The sequence below is a fragment of the Salmo trutta genome, chromosome 17 (genome assembly GCF_901001165.1).
Source record: "Salmo trutta chromosome 17, fSalTru1.1, whole genome shotgun sequence".
Classification (NCBI taxonomy): Eukaryota; Metazoa; Chordata; class Actinopteri; order Salmoniformes; family Salmonidae; genus Salmo; species Salmo trutta.
The window spans coordinates 19,564,356-19,586,015 of NC_042973.1; the positions used below are offsets into that span (position 1 = coordinate 19,564,356).

Sequence of the window (21,660 nt, forward strand, 5' to 3'; positions counted from 1 at the left end):
GAATGTCAAACAGGATCCACTGATGACATGATTGATAAAATCATCACTGGTCTGTCAGGTGCCAACTGACCCATCAAGGTGAACAAAATCAAAGTTAAAGTGTGATTCTGTTTTACCAAAAGCTGCAAAATAATACAGAGCTTGATACTACAGTATCCACTATGGTTGCTCAGATAATAATGTTCAATATAAAGTATAGCCCATATAATAAAATATTAGAGCTCTATATATAATATTATAAATAATAACGTATCAACCATTATTCTAGCCCTATTATAATTCTTTATTCCGAACATAATGTGAAGGTACATATTTGCATTCTGTTCCACCAGAAGCGTGTTCATAACGTCTCCCCCCTCCCCACCCCTCCCCCCTAACAGCCTACCTTTGAATGGAAGGATGCTGATGATCTTCAGCGCACGCCTCCTCCAGCTCTTCAATCACTTACGTCACGTGGTGCGTCCCGGGTGGTGGGTGTGTCTTAAGCCATAGGGTTTCATTCATAAATAGTTTTTGCTTTTAAATCAGACTTTAAGTGTTCGGCGAAGGTTTTGGCGCTATTGGCTTCTGCCTAAGTTCCCTCACATGGACCACCTCAATTTTAATTAGGTGAGTGGCATTTCTTTCTTTTTTTTGCAAAGTCACGTTTGTGATGGACATCAAACCTTAGCCTATCGGTTCCACATTAAAATCAGGAGATTTTAGTATTGTATTTAATCGATTACTGTCGGTATGACGATTTCAAAATCCATCTCACTGTTTTCAATGAATACCAGTTTAAATCGGTGATATTGCAGACAGTCCCTGTAGAAAGAATGGAAACAGCTGGCAGCGCAAGGGCCGTTTTTCTATAATTATTTGACATAAATATAATCAAATATAGAATAGAATAGCCTGTAGATTATCAGGCACGCACAGAGACGCGTTCTTGCTATAGGAATATGCAGTCGATACGCTATTAGCGATCGCTATACTTTTCTGTTGATCAAAGCCAATGCATCCCAACGTCATGGACTGTACAAAGGAAAGAGACGATCAATGCAGATGTTATGTGCTCTTTATAACAACAACGGCAAACAACATAAGGTAACATTTGGGATTCAAAGTATTTTGAAATGTCTATTGCGTAGCAGTTTATGAGGAATGCAGCAGATCCAGGGAGACTAGTGGAGAATTATCAATAATCATTTTCAGTTTACTACCACCAAGCAGTCAACTGAGCAGTCACACTGTAAATCATAGACATCGTGGATGATTATGCATGTAACAGCATTCAGACAGGTGGTGAACTATAAATAATGAGTGACTTATTTGCATGCATGGTTTTACAGTAGGCTACTTAACATATAGGCAAAATATAAACGCAACATGCAACAATTTCAACGATTTACAGTTCATGTAAGGAAATCAGTCAATTTAAATAAATGATTTAGGTCCTAATCTATTTTTATTTATTTCACCTTTATTTAACCAGGTAGGCTAGTTGAGAACAAGTTCTCATTTGCAACTGCGACCTGGCCAAGATAAAGCATAGCAATTCGACACACAACAACACAGAGTTACACATGGAATAAACAAAACATACAGTCAATAATACAGTAGAACAAAAGAAAACAAAAAGTCTATATACAGTGAGTGCAAATGAGGTAAGTTAAGGTAATAAATAGGCCATGGTGGCGAAGTAATTACAATATAGCAATTAAACACTGGAATGGTAGATGTGCATAAGCTGAATGTGCAAGTAGAGATACTGGAGAGCAAAGGAGCAAGATAAATAAATAAATACAGTATGGGGATGAGGTAGGTAGATAGATGGGCTGTTTACAGATGGGCTATGTACAGGTGCAGTGATCTGTGAGCTGCCCTGACAGCTGGTGCTTAAAGCTAGTGAGGGAGATATGAGTCTCCAGCTTCAGAGATTTTTGCAGTTCGTTCCAGTCATTGGCAGCAGAGAACTGGAAGGAAAGACGACCAAAGGAGGAATTGGCTTTGGGGGTGACCAGTGAGATATACCTGCTGGAGCGTGTGCTACGAGTGGGTGCTGCTATGGTGACCAGTGAGCTGAGATAAGGCGGGGCTTTACCTAGCAGAGACTTGTAGATAACCTGTAGCCAGTGGGTTTGGCGACGAGTATGAAGCGAGGGCCGACCAACGAGTGCGTACAGGTCGCAACGGTGGGTAGTGTCCTCCCTGTGGCTCAGTTGGTAGAGCATTGTGTTTGCAATGCCAGGGTTGTGGGTTCGATTCCCACGTGGGGCTAGTACAGAAAAAAAATGTATGAAATGAATTGAAATGTAAGTTGCTCTGGATAAGAGTACCTGCTATCCTTCCCTGTAGCTCAGTTGGTAGAGCATGGTGTTTGCAATGCCAGGGTTGTGGGTTTGATTCCCATGGGGGGCCAGCACAGGAAAACATTTTTTAGAAATGCATGCATTCACTACTGTAAGTTGCTCTGGGTAAGAGTGTCTGCTAAATTTAGTGTATGGGGCTTTGGTGACAAAATGGATGGCACTGTGATAGACTGCATCCAGTTTGTTGAGTAGAGTGTTGGAGGCTATTTTATAGATGACATCACCAAAGTCGAGGATCGGTAGGATGGATCACGACTGGGCAGAGGCACAGCCATATCTGATTGCCGATGCCTTGTTGTTGTTGCTTCCTAAGCAGCTGAGCTTCTGGTCAGAGCCTAGGCAAGCCTATGCTGAGAGGACAAAACAGCCCTGAGAAGGCTGGCCAGCCAGGTGGGTGGGCAGAGGCAGGCTGAGAATGCAGCAAGGGAGCTGAGGAAGAGTTGAGCAGGGAGACCCCAACATCCAGAGCTGCTGCACACAGCCCTCCATCAGGGTAAGACACTACGACAGGCAGCTCCAGCACATGTCAGGGGCGTGTGTACACTGTATGCAGTGTGGTCGGAAGCAGCAATGGCTAGGATCTGCTGTGTGTGAGGGAACGCGTCAGGCCATAGCTGAGAGAGAGAGAGAGAGAGAGAGAGAGATGCTAGGCTAATGACTCTTACCATTCAGCAGACACTTTTGGTTATGCTTTTTGCCACAGTCTTTTATAGTCTCTCATGTCTGGAGATGTTGACATTTGTAGTCATTCATGTATGGACAAATATGTGAAGCTACAGTATACGTACATATATATTGGTATATGTTCTTTACTGTATATGTTCAGTTTAAAAGGCACTTTTCGAACAGGTTGATAAAGTTGGCCTATGACTGGCCTGTATTATTCTGTTTTGCTTTTCTGCATATTCATCAATTATTTTAAAGAGGAACATGTATCTGCAGATATATTTACAGTAGATATGTGCGATATCAAACAAACATTTCTACCCAGCTGCCTGTGTTCTGACTGCATGTCTGTCAGTGAGGAGAGCAGAACCGGTGTCCAAATCTCTGTGGAGTGTTTTGTGGTGTGTTCCCTTAGCTTCCTAACTTCCTGTTGTCTGTTGTCTCAGGGGGACGCTCACGCTCGCCTGGACCATGAGCAATGAGTCTACTGTCTGGATCAGACTCACCGAGAACTCCACCGTAAGTCATTGCCAAGACCCCCTCCTCATCCTCCTTCCGTTGTGTGTGAGCCGTGTGTGCATGCCTGTGTGTTTGTGTGTGCTCTGCTAACTGCTCGAGCTGACTGTGTTCTCCTTCTATATAGCCTTACTGGCTAATAGAGAGAACATCCTGGTCTGTGCCTGAAATAATTGAATCCCTGATCTAATCTCGAGTTTAATTTCCCCTTTTAGAGAATTTACAATCTGACATCAGTGTCAGCGGTCATTAACGCTGGGGTACCATGCATATTACTGAGTGTATGGTACAGTTGTTAACCTTGGTTACTATGTGTCTGTGGTATTAAACAGATGTACTTGAGCAGCATACCACTGTATAACAGCTGTGTACTGCTGCTTCTCTTGAGCGCTTTGCATCTAACAATGCAATGGATCAAAGAAGCTGCAGAAATTCGTTTCTGATTGAACTAGCTAGTTTCCAAGCATTTGTTTTGATAGTAGGGCATCAACAGAGCAGATGCCAATGCTCAGCTATGTTGCCTTTTCAATTACCCACACATAGCACACACCCTAGAGCCAGAGTGACTTGATGTGGTGCTGGCAAGGTAAAATTTTACTATCTGGCCAGTGGAAAAGGCATTCTGCCTTGGCTGATCCAAAAGCTTTTAGATAGACTACACATAATTCTATCGAGTCCAACCTCATTCAGAGTCTGACATTTTTGATGAAACCTAAACTGTCTTAGTCAGACAGCTAGACACCCTAAAATCTTAGTCAGTTCCAGCCCACCCCTCAGAGCATATTTTCCTGTCTTAGGTGCAGACAGGTTAATAGCACAGGCCTCAATGGATTAATACCTCTGTGGCGTTTATAGATTCATGGTGCACAAACCAGTGGGGGTAAATCAATGGCTTTAAGCTGCATGCTGTAATTGGTAAGGTAATGCCTCTGCCCAGTGGGCTGTTTAGGGAGGCCTTTCTCGTAGCATTGTGTGTTTTTCACATCCAAACACTTCCTGACTGAGATGTGGCTTTTTTTGTGATCAGTCTAACCATTCCTGGTCTTACCCAATAGGTATAAGCATGTATGGAGTGTAATAATTGCTCTCTAACAAGATAAAGCAATTAAAAGAAAAACTGTTACAGAGGGAAGTGTAGAGAAGCGCAGTGTTGCTTTTTTTCTTCCATTTAGCGCTCCTGCTGCCTTGTTTCACCTGAATAGCCTGCTCACAAAGGGACCAGCGGAAGAGTTAACCAAGAGGCCCTTCTACAAGTGGCTTCTCTCTGGGCTTTGATGTTCATGTGGGAAGATGCATGGCTCTGTGTTTTTTCTCTTCTCTTCCCTCCACACACACACACACAGTCTTAGTGACTCAGGTCTCCACCCCGTCTCCCTCTCAGTAAACCCCCATACCTCTCAGGATCTTATAGCCGTGCACTTATCGTCTCAACCCCAGAACAATGAGCACACCTGTGCATACTCTCCCTCCGCCCACTCACCGCTAACAACAGTAGCATGACACACAGGCAGGGTATGATCTACCAAACCTCAATCTGAAACAATAGATTGAATAATATATGGAGATTAAATGTAATTGTCTGAAGGGGGGCATGTTTTATAGTTCCAAGGGTTCTTTTCTTTTTATCCCTGGTTTAACCACCTTGATTAGTTCTATTATATTCCATTCTTCCATCAGTCCTTCACATCCCTACAGCTTTGTCACTAGTATACAGTTCCTGCTTTCCCTCATCCTCTCTCCCATGTTTTTCCAGGGGGTCCCATTTGAGCCTGGTAAACAACAGGATGGTTACGTCCTACTGCTGGTGCTCCTGTCTATCTTCCTGGGGGGAACACTGGTCCTGCTGTCTGTCCTGCTGATCGTCTGCAGACGTTGCTGTGATGGAGACTGCCGCCATGCCAGGTCAGACCACTAGTCCAGTGGTTCCCAACCAGTGGTACTAGGACCCTGGGGGTACTTGGCCTATCCACACGGGGTACTTGAGAAGACTCATGAGAACATAGGCTTAGTGGTAAAATGCACATGAGAGGGTACTCCGGGCAGAGTAAAATTCCGTTGGTGGTACAGTAACCACGGCACTAGTATGCCTGGTTTAGTGACTATGCATGTCTATGAGTGAGATGGAGACCATTCAAATCCTGTATGCACGTGTGTCCATCCCTCTGACATAGAGTGCATGCAGAGATGTAACAATGCATGTTGTAAGTATGGTAAAAAAAAGACTGTACAGTGCATTCCGTTATTATTGAGTTCTATTGTCTGTCTACAGACCACTGTTGATCTAACATGGAAACATCATTATATTCATTTGTAAGTGATTTTTAATCGTCTTCGTTTAGAAATAGCACCTTTTCTGTATATGTTATGTCTGAGAGATACAGACTTCTATTTGTATATGATATGTTTATTCCATTTCCATGCTCCTCTCTTCTCAGTACACAGTAGCAGAGTCAGGCAGTGGCAGGCTGCAGGCTGGCCGGGATAGAGTAGTGCAGACTGGTACAAATGATGAGTGTAATGAGATTTCATAGCAGCCATCAACGCTGATTCATTTTGCGTCTCATACTGTCATAAGCTCTAGCAGCAGCGCGCACACACACACACACACACACACACACACACACACACACACACACACACACACACACACACACACACACACAGAGGAAATGAAAGCACAGAGCCGGGCAGCCAGATAAATCCCTCAAGTCATTCTCACACAGATATTATGAACTGGGTGGTTTGAGCACTGAATGCTGATTGTATATCAGACCATAAACCACAGGGATGACAAAACATTTATTTGTACTACTCTAATTACGTTGGTAACCAGTTTATAATAGCAATAAGTCATCCGCGTTGCGTCGTACCTAAGAACAGCCCTTAGCCATAGTATATTGGCCATATACCACACCCCCTCATGACTTTTTACTGAAATATCAAATCAAATTTTATTTGTCACATACACATGGTTAGCAGATGTTAATGTGAGTGTAGCGAAATGCTTGTGCTTCTAGTTCCGACCATGCAGTAATATCTAACAAGTAATCTAACCTAACAATCTCACAACAACTACCTTATACACACAAGTGTAAAGGAATGAATAAGAATATGTACATAAAAATATATGAATGAGTGATGGCCGAACAGCATAGGCAAGATGCAGTAGATGGTATAGAGTACAGTACATACATATGAGATGAGTAATGTAGGGTATGTAAACATTATATAAAGTGGCATTGTTTAAAGTGGCTAGTGATACATTTATTACATCCATTTTTTCATTATTAAATGGTCCACCCACGCTGTCTGTGTGGGTGGACCATTTCAGTTTGTCCGTGATGTGTACGCCGAGGAACTTAAAACTTTCCAACTTCTCCACTGCTGTCCCGTCGATGTAAATAGGGGGCTGCTCCCTCTGCTGTTTCCTGAAGTCCACGATCATCTTATTTGTTTTGTTGACATTGAGTGTGAGGTTATTTTCCTGACACCACACTCCGAGGGCCCTCACCTCCTCCCTGTAGGCTGTCTCGTCGTTGTTGGTAATCAAGCCTACCACTGTAGTGTCATCTGCAAACTTGATGATTGAGTTGGAGGCGTGCATGGCCACGCAGTCATGGGTGAACAGGGAGTACAGGAGAGGGCTGAGAACACACCCTTGTGGGGCCCCAGTGTTGAGGATCAGTGGGGTGGAGATGTTGTTACCTACCCTCACCACCTGGGGGCGGCCCGTCAGGAAGTCCAGGACCCAGTTGCACAGGGCGGGGTCGAGACCCAGGGTCACGAGCTTAATGACGAGTTTGGAGGGTACTATGGTGTTAAATGCTGAGCTGTAGTCGATGAACAGCATTCTAATATAGCATAAAGGAACCACAGACACTCTGACAGAGAAGAGATCTCCGCTGCTCTACTGCTCCAGAATAAGGCTGTGGTGGGAGTCAAAAACACAGTGCATCAATGAATTTAGGGCAATTACAGATAATATAATAGGGAGAATTCCTCCCCTTAGAGAAGTTATTATGAAGAGAACTGCATATATTTCATTTGTATCATAGTAGGCATTCATAGAGATCTAATTTGTAATATTTATTAGTAGAAATAATACTCTGTATTAGTATTAGAAAGAAAACCCATAGTATAGAACTGACATCCCATTCTCTACTGAAGAGGTCAAGAGGCCCATTTTCCCTGAAGGTTTCCATGTCACCTGACATGATTTACATGTGCATTGATTATGCTGCTACTAGTCAGATTGACCTTGCTGTGAGAGTATGTTTGTCCTCTCTATGTGCTCCTGTCAGCTCGCCTACAGTCTAGGGCTTAGCATATGGCTATATTTCAAATGACACCTTATTCTAGATGTAGGGCACAACTTTTGATGCGACTCTGGTCAGAAGTTGTGCACTACATACAGAATAGGGTGTTATTTGAGACGTAGCTATAGACTTCAGGGGTAAAGATATCTGTGCATTGATCGGTGCTCCTCTGTGCTGCAGGGCCAGCGACGACCCTGAGAAAACCAACACCAGCTACATGGAGGAGTCTCAGCCAGTACATGGTAAATCAAAACCCCCGTTTCTCATTTGTCAGCACTTGGAAAAATAATGTATAGAAGCTGAATAAAACACTCTTGCTTCAATGCAAATTATTGATTTAAAGTCACTAATGTTTCGGCTTGCCTCCATCAGGGTTTCTTTGTTGTCTCCAGTAAACACCCATGGGCATTGACCATATTGCTATGTACTGTACTAACCCAAGAACAAAAGGTTCTGTGAAAGTGAAGCCGTGCTCCTCTGCTACAGTATGCAGTCATGCCATGTACGGTGCATTCGGAAAGTATTCAGAGCCCTTGACTTTCTCCACATTTTGTTAAGTTACGGCCTTATTCTAAAATGAATTCAATATTTTTTTCCCGCATCAATATACACACAATACCCCACAATGATAAAGCGAAAACAGTAAAAAAATAAAAACAGTAATACCTTATTTACGTAAGGATTCAGACCCTTTGCTATGAGACTCAAAATTGAGCTCAGGTGCATCCTGTTTCCATTGATCATCCTTGAGATGTTTCCACAACTTGATTGGAGTCCACCTGTGGTATATTCAATTGATTGGACATGATTTGGAAAGGCACACACCTGTCTACATAAGGTCCCACATTTGACAGTGCATGTCAGAGAAAAAAAACAAGCCATGAGGTCAAAGGAATTGTCTGTAGAGCTCCAAGACAGGATTGAGTCGAGGCACAGATCTGGGGAAGGGTACCAAAACAATTCTGCATCATTGAAGGTCCCCAAGAACACAGTAGCCTCCATCATTCTTAAATGGAAGAAGTTTGGAACCACCAAGACTCTTCCTAGAGCTGGCCGCCTGGCCAAACTGAGTAATCGGGGAAGAAGGGCCTTGGTCAGAGAGGTGACCAAGAACCCGATGGTCACTCTGAAAGAGCTCCAGAGTTCCTCTGTGGAGATGGGAGAACCTTCCAAAAGGACAACCATCTCTGCAGCATTCCACCAATCAAGCCTTTGTGGTAGAGTGGCCAGACGGAATCCACTCCTCAGGAAAAGGCACATGACAGGCCACTTGGAGTTTGCCAAAAGGCACCTAAAAGACGCTCAGACCATGAGAAAAAAGATTCTCTGGTCTGATGAAACCAAGATTGAACTCTTTGGTCTGAATGCCAAGACTCACGTCTGGAGGAAACCTGGCACCATCCCTACGGTGAAGCATGGTGGCGGCGGCATCATGCTGTGGGGATGTTTTCAGCGGCAGGGACTGGAAACGGAGCACAGTACAGAGATCTTTGATGAAAACCTTCTACAGAGCGCTCAGGACCTCAGACAGGGTCGAAGGTTCACCTTCCAACAGGACAATGACCCTAAGCATATATCCAAGACAATGCAGAAGTGGCTTTGGGACAAGTGTCTGAATGCCCTTGAGTGGCCCAGCCAGAGCCCGGACTTGAACCCGATCTAACATCTCTGGAGAGATCTAAAAATAGCCGTGCAGTGACGCTCCCCATCCAACCAGACGGAGCTTGAGCGGATCTGCAGAAAATAATGGGAGAAAAAAACTCCCCAAATACAGGTATGCCAAGCTTGTAGCATCATACCCAAGAAGACTTGAGGCTGTAATCGCTGCCAAAGGTGCTTCAACATAGAACTGAGTAAAGGGTCTGAATACTTATCTAAATGTGATATTTTTTTATATTTTTTTGGCTTAATTTGCAACAAAAAAAATCAAGTGTCTTTGCTTTGTCATTATGAGATATTGTGTGTAGATTGATGATGAGAAAAAAACTATTTAATAGATTTTAGAATAAGGCTGTAACGTAACAATGTGGAAAAAGTCAAGGGATCTGAAAACTTTCTGAATACACTGTATATACAGACATTTCAATGTGGTTTATCTGAGGATCTCAGCTCTCTCCTGGATATAATAATTCGGGAGTACATTTACATTCATGAAGCGAGACAAAGTAATTACCTAAGGCAAGGGACATTTAGTACACAATATCATATCTGCTTTGTCCTGAATATATTAGAACAAACAAAGTTCTATTTTGAAAAGTGCATGTCATACATACAGTGACGGAAAATAGTATTTGATCCCCTGCTGATTTTGTACGTTTTCCCTCTGACAAAGAAATGATCAGTCTGTAATTTTAATGGTAGGTTTATTTGAACAGTGAGAGACAGAATAACAACAAAAAAATCCAGAAAAACGCATGTCAAAAATGTTATAAAATGATTTGCATTTTAATGAGGGAAATAAGTATTTGACCCCTCTGCAAAACATGACTTAGTACTTGGTGGCAAAACCCTTGTTGGCAATCAGAGGTCAGACATTTCTTGTAGATTGCCACCAGGTTTGCACACATCTCAGGAGGGATTTTGTCCCACTCCTCTTTGCAGATATTCTCCAAGTCATTAAGGTTTCGAGGCTGATGTTTGGCAACTCGAACCTTCAGCTCCCTCCACAGATTTTCTATGGGATTAATGTCTGGAGACTGGCTAGGCCACTCCAGGACCTTAATGTGCTTCTTCTTGAGCCACTCCTTTGTTGCCTTGGCCGTGTGTTTTGGGTCATTGTCATGCTGGAATACCCATCCACGACCCATTTTCAATGCCCTGGCTGAGGGAAGGAGGTTCTCACCCAAGATTTGACGGTACATGGCCCCGTCCATCGTCCCTTTGATGCGGTGAAGTTGTCCTGTCCCCTTAGCAGAAAAACACCCCCAAAGCATAATGTTTCCACCTCCATGTTTGATGGTGAGGATGGTGTTCTTGGGGTCATAGGCAGCATTCCTCCTCCTCCAAAAACAGCGAGTTGAGTTGATGCCAAAGAGCTCCATTTTGGTCTCATCTGACCACAAAACTTTCACCAAGTTGTCCTCTGAATCATTCAGATGTTCATTGGCAAACTTCAGACGGGCATGTATATGTGCTTTCTTGAGCAGGGGGACCTTGCGGGCGCTGCAAGATTTCAGTCCTTCACGGCGTAGTGTGTTACCAATTGTTTTCTTGGTGACTATGATCCCAGCTGCCTTGAGATCATTGACAAGATCCTCCCGAGTAGTTCTGGGCTGATTCCTCACCGTTCTCATGATCATTGCAACTCCACGAGGTGAGATCTTGCATGGAGCCCCAGGCCGAGGGAGATTGACAGTTCTTTTGTGTTTCTTTAATTTGCGAATAATCGCACCAACTGTTGTCACCTTCTCACCAAGCTGCTTGGCGATGGTCTTGTAGCCCAATCCAGCCTTGTGTAGGTCTATAATCTTGTCCCTGACATCCTTGGAGAGCTCTTTGGTCTTAGCCATGGTGGAGAGTTTGGAATCTGATTGATTGCTTCTGTGGACAGGTGTCTTTTATACAGGTAACAAACTGAGATTAGGAGCACTCCCTTTAAGAGTGTGCTCCTAATCTCAGCTCGTTACCTGTATAAAAGACACCTGGGAGCCATAAATCTTTCTGATTGAGAGGAGGTCAAATACTTATTTCTCTCATTAAAATGCAAATCAATTTATAACATTTTTGACATGCGTTTTTCTGGATTATTTTGTTGTTATTCTGTCACTCACTGTTCAAATAAACCTACCATTAAAATTATAGACTGATCATTTCTTTGTCAGTGGGTAAACGTACAAAATCAGCAGGGGATCAAATACTTTTTTCCCTCACTGTATATACATGCACACACTTAGCATGGTGCTTGCCTGGATCATAGGTTCGATTCTTCCATTGACCAACCTTCCACCAGACACTGAACTCCCTCCCTCCCTCCCTCTCTCACCCCCCCAGGACAGATCACCATCCGTGTAGACGAGTCAGACTGTCTATCGGCCGCAAGCTCCCACGTGGACATGGAGACAGAGCGCTTCCTGTCCACAGGCACCCAGGGTGGCCGCCGCGTCTCTTTCAATGAGGTGGCACTCTTCGACCACGGCAAGAAGGCCCAGGAGAAAGGCCGTAGGTCAGACAGATTCCTCCGCCAGACACCCACTCACTCCCCCGCAGTAGACTACTCTGAATACGCTCATATTCTACAATATAATACAACGATGGCCTTAGCAACAAGCTGTTTGTGTGTTTAAAACCGGTGAAAAGATTGGCTCTTACTTTGTTACATTAGAAGACATTATGGAGACACTTTGTAAGAGCCATCTGTGTAATACATAATAAAGGCAGTTGGAAGAGCTGTTATGATGCTTTATTATAAGGTAATAATAGGGACTGATGCTCTGAAAATGCATCATACACACATTATTCATAGAAAGGATTTCCAAAATGCAGACATACTTGCATAACATAATTTTGCGGTGTAGCCTACTTTCATAATGTATTATGTATGGTATGGTAACAAAGCTCTGTATGATCCAATGACTGAATATATGAATGGACAAAGCCATCGATCACATGACACCATTCATTCCTATGTGAAGCCTCAATAGCGCATTGAAGCCAAATGTTGGTTATGATGGCTTCTCAGGGAGAAATAAAATCAGAGAGGAAGAGGTGAAGCGAGAGGTTTTACTCAGCCCAAAATCTGTCCACGAAATAAGCCCACAAAGTTTTGATTTTTTTTTTATGGAGGTGGGATGACTTGGGAGCAATCAGCCAATGAAAAATAAGAAGGCCTAAATGGCACTGTCACAGATGCTATAATGGTGCAGTTACAAAGATGACTCATATATCTATCTCTATGTCCTGCTGTTCATAAGCATATCTACCCTGTCATTGGTTTGAATGGTCCCACCTGATCTTGCCTCCTCCTGCTTGCCTTCCATCTTTGAGGACATGTATTTCCATTCTTAGATCGGTCACTTGACTATCTTGTCAATATAATAGACAATCTTTGATAACGTGCAGTTTGAGCTACTCCAGGAAGTGACGTTGCAGGCTAGCACAGTGCTACCCCCTCTCAATGAGTAAATCAAGTTGAAGGGCGACCGGAGTACTACAGGCTGCCATTAGCAAATAAATTATCCTTATTACTACTTCTCTATGCAATTTTTTATTAATTGGTTTAAGGACATACACTACATGACCAGAAGTATGTGGACACCTGCTCGTCAAACATCTCATTCCACAATTATGGGCATTAATATGGAGTTGGTCCCCCCTTTGCCTCCACTCTTCTGGGAAGGCTTTCCACTAAATGTTGGAACATTGCTGTGGGGACTTGCTTCCAGTCAGCCACGTGCATTAGTGAAGTTGGGCTCTGATGTTGGGCAATGAAGCTTGGCTCGCAGTCGGCGTTCCAATTCATCCCAAAGGTGTTCGATGGAGCTGAGGTCAGGGCTCTGTGCAGGCCAGTCAAATTCTTCCACACCGATCTCAACAAACCATTTTTTTATGGATCTCGCTTTGTGCACAGGGGGCGTAGTCATGCTTAAACTGGAATGGGCCTTCCTCAAACTGTTGCGACAAAGTTGGAAGCACAGAATTGTCTAGAATGCTGTAGCGTTAAGATTTCCCTTCACTGGAACTAAGGGGCCTAGCCCGAACCATGAAAAACAGCCCCAGACCATTATTCCTTTTCCACCAAATTTTACAGTTGGCACTATGCATTTGGGCAGGTAGCGTTTTCCTAGCATCCACCAAACCCAGATTTGTCCATCGGACTGCCAGATGGTGAAGCGTGATTCATCACTCCAGTGAACGTGTTTCCACTGCTCCAGAGTCCAATGGCGGCAAGCTTTACACCACTCCAACCGACGCTTGGCATTGTGCATGGTGATCTTAAGCTTGTGTGCGGCTGCTCGGCCATGGAAACCCATTTCACGGAGCTTGCATTGAACAGTTCTTGTGCTGACGTTGCTTCCAGAGACAGTTTTGAAATTAGTAGTGACTGCTGCAACCGAGGACAGACAATTTTTACACACTTCAGCACTCCGCTGTCCCGTTCTGTGAGCTTGTGTAGCCTACCACGTTGCGTCTGAGCCGTTGTTGCTCCTAGGCGTTTCCACTTCACAATAACAGCACTTACAGTTGACCGGGGCAGCTCTAGCAGGGCAGAAATTTTAGGAACTGACTTGTTGGAAAGGTGGCATCCTATGACGGTGATATTTTGAAAGTCACTGAGCTCTTCAGTAAGGCCATTCTACTGCAAATGTTTGTCTATGGAGATTGCATGGCTGTGTGCTCGATTTTATACACCTGTCAGCAACGGGTGTGGCTGAAATAACCAAATCCACTAATGAATGGGTGTCCACATACTTGTGTGTATGTAGTTTTTATCTGTTTTTTAGAAGCAATTATTGGTACCATGATTGTCTTTGAATTTTTATTTAGTTACGTATACAAACATTGGCCATGAAGATTGCCATTTTTCCATTCACTATAATGGGGGATCCTGTTTTCTGCTAACCATGCCTACGGTACCGAGGTCGGCCTTGAATTTCCGTGGCTTCATTGAGAGGAGGCGGTCCTTCTCCACTCATGTGCTGTCTCTCTCTCCCTCTCTCTAAATCTTTCTCTCTCTCTCTCGCTCTCACTCTCTCTCTGACTGTCCGAATTCTTTGCTTGAGCCCCACCTCATTCTGATGTGCAAATGAGGGTTGAGACATATTCTGTAGGGCAAAATACACAATACAGCTGAGTCTTGAGTTTGAAGTGAGAATTCCTCAGTGTGTTCCTGCCCAGTACTAAAAGGCTTGATCCAACAAATGAAACACTTGATGATTAGTGAAATCAGGTGTAGTGATAGTTGAGAAGAAAACCCTTCACTCCCTGCAGGTCCCAAGGAGTAGGATATAATAACATTCCTTGAAAGTGACAGCAGCACTTCTATTGTGTCAGCCTCTAACTCTCTGAACTGTTTGTCATGTTTCTCAACCCCTTTCCACTTCAGGTTTACGTTGACCGAGGGTGACTTCCACCACCTGAAGAATGCGCGACTCACACACCTCCACATCCCGCCACTGGCCCTCAAGATTGTCACCATCCACGAGTGTGAGTCATCCGAGAACAGCATCGCCATGACGACCCGCCCCGCCGCCAAGTCCAGCCTCTCCATCTTCCAGGTGACAGCCGGTCTACTGTGCTGCTATTAGCAGTGATACATCATTAGTCATGACTGGGCCCATTAGGCCATCCATCAATGTGGGGCCCACAACATGTATCAAGCCTATCAAATGCAGCCCATGGATAATTCTGCTTCCTCATTCCAATGGGCCATATACATTGATTTTGCAATTATCTGAGGTTTCTCAGTCATTTTGCGATGGACTTGCTTGAACTTGATTTGTCACTAGCTACTAGGCTAACGACCGCTCCCAGTCCCGATGTAGAATTCAGTCTGTGTATTTGTATCCTCCTGGCTGTGCCTTGATGGTGTATATTCTGTGTATGTGCATGTGTTTGCGTGTATGTTTGCATTTGTGTGTGTTGGCGTGTGTGTGTAGCCGGCTTTGTGTGCCCGACGGCCCCTGTGTCCCCTGCCCCAGACAGCATTGACCAGTCTGAGTGTCAGCCCCAGCTCAGCCCTCCCTGGGGACACCCTTAACTCGGTGGTGGACACCAGCTTCAGTGAGAGTCCCCTGGCCCCGGGTCCCAAGGAGCCCAGCACCAGCAGCGTGAGTCACTTACCCCTATCTGTCAATCAACCCAATAATCAACCAATCACATTTTATATTATGTGCAATATTGAACACTACGTTAAGAGACTCGGTTAATCATTCATCATCACATACAAAGTGTCTACCTACATATGACAGGGCTGAATGGCAGTGTTGTTGGGTTGAATCTAAACCTTTATGTTTTAATTAACATTTTACTATGGAATACAGTTCGCCACTAGTCATGTGTATGATGGGTCTGAATAGAGAATATCATTTTTATTTGATTAATTTCTTGGATCAGCTTTGAAATGTGCATATAGAATTGGAGTTAGATCATTTAAATGGAGAATTGACATGATTGGAAATATACAAATGTGTTGCACACACACAATAGCACACACTAAGCTTGAGTGAACATTGAAGCCAAGAGGTTATTATGAAGCCTCTGATGTGTGAGAGGAGAAGTAAGGAGTGTGGATCCACAGTGTCCCTAGTCTCTCTGTCTTAATGACAACAGTGGTGGAGGATGATGGATAAATAAGGGAGAGCCTCTGGAACAGCCTTGTCAAGGGAGATTACAGACACCGCTGCTCCCCACATTTGCTCATGGCTCCTGGCTGCTCACTGGCCCCACTCTCCCTCTCCGTGGTAGATAGGAGAAAGTTAACAGTTGCATGGAAAATTGTATAATTTTTGTTTTTCTTAACCTTGGGAGGAAGGAGAGAGAGATTAAAATCACATATTTATATCAACTTCTATTTGTTCTTAGAGTATCTGTCATATTTTATTGTTGTCCACACAATATGGACAACTCCCTTATATCCCCTCCCTCTCTCTCCCCCAGATTGAGGTGATGGTGTCTGGCTCCAGGAATGGGGGAAGTCCGTCTTTGAGTGAAGGGGCGTCGGTGACGTCTGTGACGGGTGCATCTCCTGGCACAGGGGTGGGGCAGGGCCCTGTGCTGCAGTTCTTCACCAAGCTGAGGCGCCATGCCAGCCTGGAGGGAGCCAGCCCATACTTCAAGATCAAGAAGTGGAAGCTAGACAGCAGCCAGCGGGCCTCCAGTCTGGACACCAGAGGTACAGGACACTTGGCTTTTAATATCTATTATTATGTTATGATGATATGCTTATGTACAGATTGATGGAGCATCAGCTTGGATTTACATGATCGTTTGTTTTTTGGATTTAGTGTACAAATTCTATTTTGATCTGGGCCTGGTTTAACAAAAGCATCTTAAGGCTAAGTTCATCATTAGAACCACAATGAACTTAACCTTAAGATGCTTTTGGGAAACCGGCTCCTGTTCCGTTGTGGAAAAAGACAATGCCTCTTAAGAATGAGGTCCCACTTTAAGAGGCTTCACCATACTGGCAAGGTGCATAGTGCACAATAACACACAAACATGTACACAGGGCTCTCACACTGTGCTCACACGCTAACAGATGGTTTTATGACGTAGGGCTCTTCTCTTCCAAGGCATTGTGAGTCTAACTGAAGCCTCCCCACAGATCCCCTCATACACAAACACACATACCACTCCCTTTCCCGCTTCCCCTATACTCAGGGAACAACAGAGCACACAGGACTAACACCCCCAAAATATCTCAAAGCCTGCTGGGATCTCTTCATGACATCATTGTGACACATATGTCACCTCCAGATAAATTTTGATGCTGTCTTCAGATATGCTGAACATTCACTATGGTGAATGTTTGTGCCAACGTCCTTTTCCATCCCATGTCCCTCTGTACCCTCGGACTAATGTGTAAGGTCCTCTGTCTCTGTGTGTCAGGGTCCCCTAAGAGGAGGCAGTTCCAGCGGCAGCGCGCTGCCAGCGAGAGCATGGACCAGGAGGATAGCGACGACCACCACATTGACCTTATCCAGTACATTGCCAGCACCCAGGACGCCACCTATCACCCCTGCCGCCCCTCAGCCTCGGCCTGCCTCCTGCCCCCCTCCTCCCCCCCCACGCCACCACCCTCCCTCGGCAGGTATCTTTAATTCCCTCACCATCCTTCCACCCCACTGCTTTGCCTCCGTCATCACTACAGTAGATGGTGCCTCTCTCCTTAACGGAAGAATTAGTCACAGTTGCCTCTAGACACTGATAGGTCAGTTTTGCATATTTTTTCCTGTTAAGGTCAGGATTTGGGGAGAGTAAGCTGATCCTAGATCTGTGCCTACTGGCAACTTTTACCCACAGCTGCTTAACAAGCTAGCCCATTCCATCGCTGACGCAGAGTGATGGACAGGAATAGTTGTCAGGGTCAATGGCTGCGTTTCAACTCATGAAAGACACACCCTCGTCCGCTTACCCTCGCTTACGCCCTTGGGGGAATCCCCGCGGCCATATCTGTCGTCGGTCCAAATGATTAGCCAAGCAAGGGAAGTTTGCAACGTAAGCCCCTCAGCCCTTGTTTTTAATGGAGTTTGCGAATGTACAATTATGTTCACTTTGGGGCCTGAAATGCCTCATAATTCAATTTGCGATGATTGTACATCCTCTAAGAAAAGTCAGTCAAAACTTAAAACCTCAACGTCAATATGGAGTCAACATACAAGTGTAGGTAAAAACGAATGTAAATAAGTTCAATTGTGCTACTAATGCACATGGCGGCACAAACACATCTCGTAAAAGTAATGATGTTTTTGTTTGGTTATCTTTCGGAAATTGTACAAATAAATTTTTTTCCTCCTAAATAACCGTGACCAGTAAGATCACAATGTAGGGAGGTTCAACACATTTGCAAAGCACATGACATTGGTGCATTGCAATTCAGTGGTTCGTGGACAACATGCTAATACCATTGCAAGTCATGGTGACCACTTGTAATCACAGCGGCTGCAAACATCAGACATCAGATGTGTGTATGGGCGTCATGAGAGTGCTCTGTGACTGACTCTTGTACTGTGTGTGTGTGTGTGTGTGTGTGTGTGTGTGTGTGTGTGTGTGTGTGTGTGTGTGTGTGTGTGTGTGTGCATGCGTGCGCCTGTCTTCGTACTTGTGTGTGTCACCACAGGTTAGAGGTAGAGGTGGTGGTGGAACCCAGCTGCAGCAGGGGCCAGGGGCTGGAGGTGATCGGCTTGTCCCCAGAGCCCCAGGACGAGGCAGCGAGCCTGGGGGACTGTAGACAGGAAAGCTCGGCATCAGACCACCAGGCCCTGTACAGAGACATCTGGACGCTCCGGGCCTCCCTGGAGCAGTACGGCTCCTCAGACCAGATCAACAACAACGACAGGGACTCTGTCCGCAGCGATGCTGACAGTGTCTGCTCTCTGAGGGGGCAGACCAAGAGGGGGGGGCTGCCCAGTTACCTCTCCCAGGACATCGGGGATGGGCCCAAGGGGGATGTGGAGCTGCCCATGGATGAAGGGATGGGAGAGAAGGAGAAAGGGGGGAAGCAGGACAGTGTGAAGTCAGAGAGGGGCAGTGACGGGGAGTCAGGGAACCGTAAGTTAATGCAGATGGACAGTGGCTATATGTCTATAGAGGCTCCATCACGGGCGCCAGAGGAGCTGAGACTGTTTGGCAGTAGTGGCAGCAGTGGCAGTATAGACAGGTCGGCCTTGGAGAAGAGACACTACTTCACCAGTGCAGGGCGCACTGGCACGGTGGTCGAGAGCTTCGAGGTCCGCATCTTCGAGGAAGAGCCAGACGAGGAGACGCCGGCGGGTGCAATGGGCGGCATGACCATAGAAACGGCCAGGTCTCCCCTGGGCTGGTCTCCGTACGGTCAGATGTTCACCCCACGAGAGGTGCAGCCGCACCCCCACCCCCCCTTATCAATTCACCACCGTGACTACAGCATCGACGAGAAGACGGACGCGCTCTTCCACGAGTTCCTCCGCCACGACCCCCAGTTTGACCAGCAGGAGACGCCGAAGAAACATCGCTCGCGCATCCACCTCCGCAAGCAGTGGCAGCGCCACAAGCAGTACAGTGACCCAGGCGTTCGCTACCAGTACCACTCCTTTGAGAGGCAGCGGAACCCCCTCCGACGAGGCGATAGCGTCAACTACCCGCTGGACACAGGCTACCACAGCACGCTTCCACGCATCATCAGTGCGCCTGACGAGGAGGCCAGCGAGGGGACCCCCAGCACCCCCCAGACGCCCAAGGCTGAGGCAGTGGTGGCGGGAGGGGCAGAAAGTGCCGAGGTGGAGGAAGGAGACAGGAGAGAGAGTCCCAGCAGTAGCTGTGGCAGTAGCACCGTGACCATCACAGACGACAAAGGGATGGCGTCCTGTTCCCCTCCCCCTGTCCCAGAGAGAGATGGTCTGCTAGGGGAGCAGCCCGACCCCCAGGAGGACACTAGGCAGGCAGAACACCCCCTTGAGCCACCTGATGAGCCCCCCCAGCCCCCTGACAAGGGCTACGGCCCACAGACCATCACAGCCGAGCTGACGGACAAGCTGAGCGCCACCCTGGACGAGCGGCTGTACACGGGCCTGCGACGGACAAAGGACCCGACGGCGGTGACTGAGTGTATGGTGACAGTCACTCACGCCTCCCCCGACCACAGCCCAGTGTAGCATGTCTCCAGTCCTCCACCACTCCTCCCTGATCTTTGTGTTTGATTTGATTTCAGTCTGTGCCAGGTAACTGCGATGTCTCTGTCTGAATTAGCATGTTCTAGACCCGTAACATGAAAACAGGCTACACTATACAGTATCATGTAGACTAGCTGAAGAATCCACCCCTAGATAGTGTCTACAGTACCGTGGTGTCTCTGACTGCTATGATTCCTTTCTCCTCTGAGAGAAGTGACAATGTTAAAGGGACACGCCACTCAAACTATCTTTTGGTATTTTTTTTCATTAGTCCACTGTTGATACAGTACCAAAAGGTTTAGCATGTCAGCAGTCAGGTTTCCAAGATATTGGACTTTCAAGAAGCAAAGTGTCACTGGCCACATCATCATGATGACACTTTGCTTCTTGAAAGGCCAATAGCATTTTGGGACTGTATAAATCATTAATCAGCCGATTAATGGAAAAAAAGTGTAATAATTATGGATTCTTTTGGGGGGGGGGGGGGATTTTCCCTTTAAGAGCCAGTATGCCCTCTGCACTAGTCTATCCACTGTGAAACCAGGTGCTATTAAACATCTAAAGATCTGGATACAAAGTTTACCTGGGCCCTATAGACCAGTCCTGGCTGAATATCAAAATAGGTTTATCTATGTTTCCATGACTTTTTCATCACTTCATTTGTTACATATGGCTCCGGATATATGTTGTCTTTGGCCATTGACATATGTCATATTCTTTCCATGTGGCATTTTGACTCTTGAAGTCATCATAATTGTTTTACAAATGATTAGGTATCCCTGATATTTTTTTAAGCCAAATTTCACATTGTCCACATATTAGTTTGAACATGTTTCTCGGGACATATGAATATAGTAATCTACTACTTCAGCACCGTATTGGTCATTAATTGAAGCAATTCCGTAAATTGTAATGTATGATTGAATGTTTTCGTCCAGATTTCTGTTGAATCTTGATGTAATTGAATCAGAATCTATGGGACTAGGAACAGATGACAGTCGACCATGAAGTTGATGGAGAAGATGAATTGTTTCTCATACGCTGTCATTAAATGGATATGACGCGGGCCGAGGCTCTCCTAATTTGGACACTGACTATATTACAGCATTTATATAATTACAGCCTCATCATATCCACTCTGGATCAGAGCATTATCCTTCATCAAATGTCCCTGTCGCTGAATGTCTGGACTCATGTTTCTATTCAAAGATGTTCTTAAAGGGGAAAACTGCTTTCCAGAAAAGTTATGGTTGTTAGGACATGTTGTTCAATGCCATTGTATTAATTGTTGACAGATTTGATTTAAATGTGTCTATGCTCGGTTCATATTTCCTCTGCTTGTGACAATAAGTGGCTTACAGGAGGCCAGGGTGAGAGTTAAATTCCAGGTTTTTGACTAATTTCTGTGTCAGAAAAACCTAGTCTGCAAATAGAGGGATTGTAGTAGTGTTACTGACAACTCTGTTAGGAGCACATATCAAAGGCAGGCTCCCTTGGCCTCCC

At 45.3% G+C, this 21,660-nt stretch overlaps 1 protein-coding gene across 2 annotated transcripts; it reads left to right on the forward strand.

Moving 5' to 3' along the window:
* Window positions 1-469: 469 nt before the first annotated feature.
* Window positions 470-20,651, forward strand: LOC115151813 (voltage-dependent calcium channel beta subunit-associated regulatory protein). Of its 2 annotated transcripts, XM_029696061.1 has the most exons (10): window positions 470-609; window positions 3,464-3,536; window positions 5,287-5,435; window positions 8,030-8,091; window positions 11,840-12,011; window positions 14,892-15,063; window positions 15,445-15,615; window positions 16,445-16,679; window positions 17,396-17,597; window positions 18,627-20,651. In XM_029696061.1, the coding sequence occupies exons 2-10, from the start codon at window positions 3,489-3,491 to the stop codon at window positions 20,137-20,139; spliced, it is 2,724 nt and encodes a 907-aa protein (XP_029551921.1). In that variant the 5' UTR covers window positions 470-609; window positions 3,464-3,488; the 3' UTR covers window positions 20,140-20,651. The 2 variants fall into 2 exon arrangements, with proteins under 2 accessions (XP_029551921.1, XP_029551923.1); XM_029696063.1 differs by lacking the exons at window positions 470-609; window positions 3,464-3,536 and having other exon boundaries at window positions 5,301-5,435; window positions 11,845-12,011.
* The last annotated feature ends 1,009 nt before the right edge of the window (window positions 20,652-21,660 follow it).

Coding starts and splice junctions, on each gene's coding strand:
- LOC115151813 (XM_029696061.1), top strand. CDS start 3,489: ATGAGCAATGAGTCTACTGTCTGGATCAGACTCACCGAGAACTCCACC. Junction 5,436..8,029: donor GGAGACTGCCGCCATGCCAG/GTCAGACCACTA, acceptor TCTGTGCTGCAG/GGCCAGCGACGACCCTGAGA. Junction 12,012..14,891: donor GCCCAGGAGAAAGGCCGTAG/GTCAGACAGATT, acceptor TTTCCACTTCAG/GTTTACGTTGACCGAGGGTG.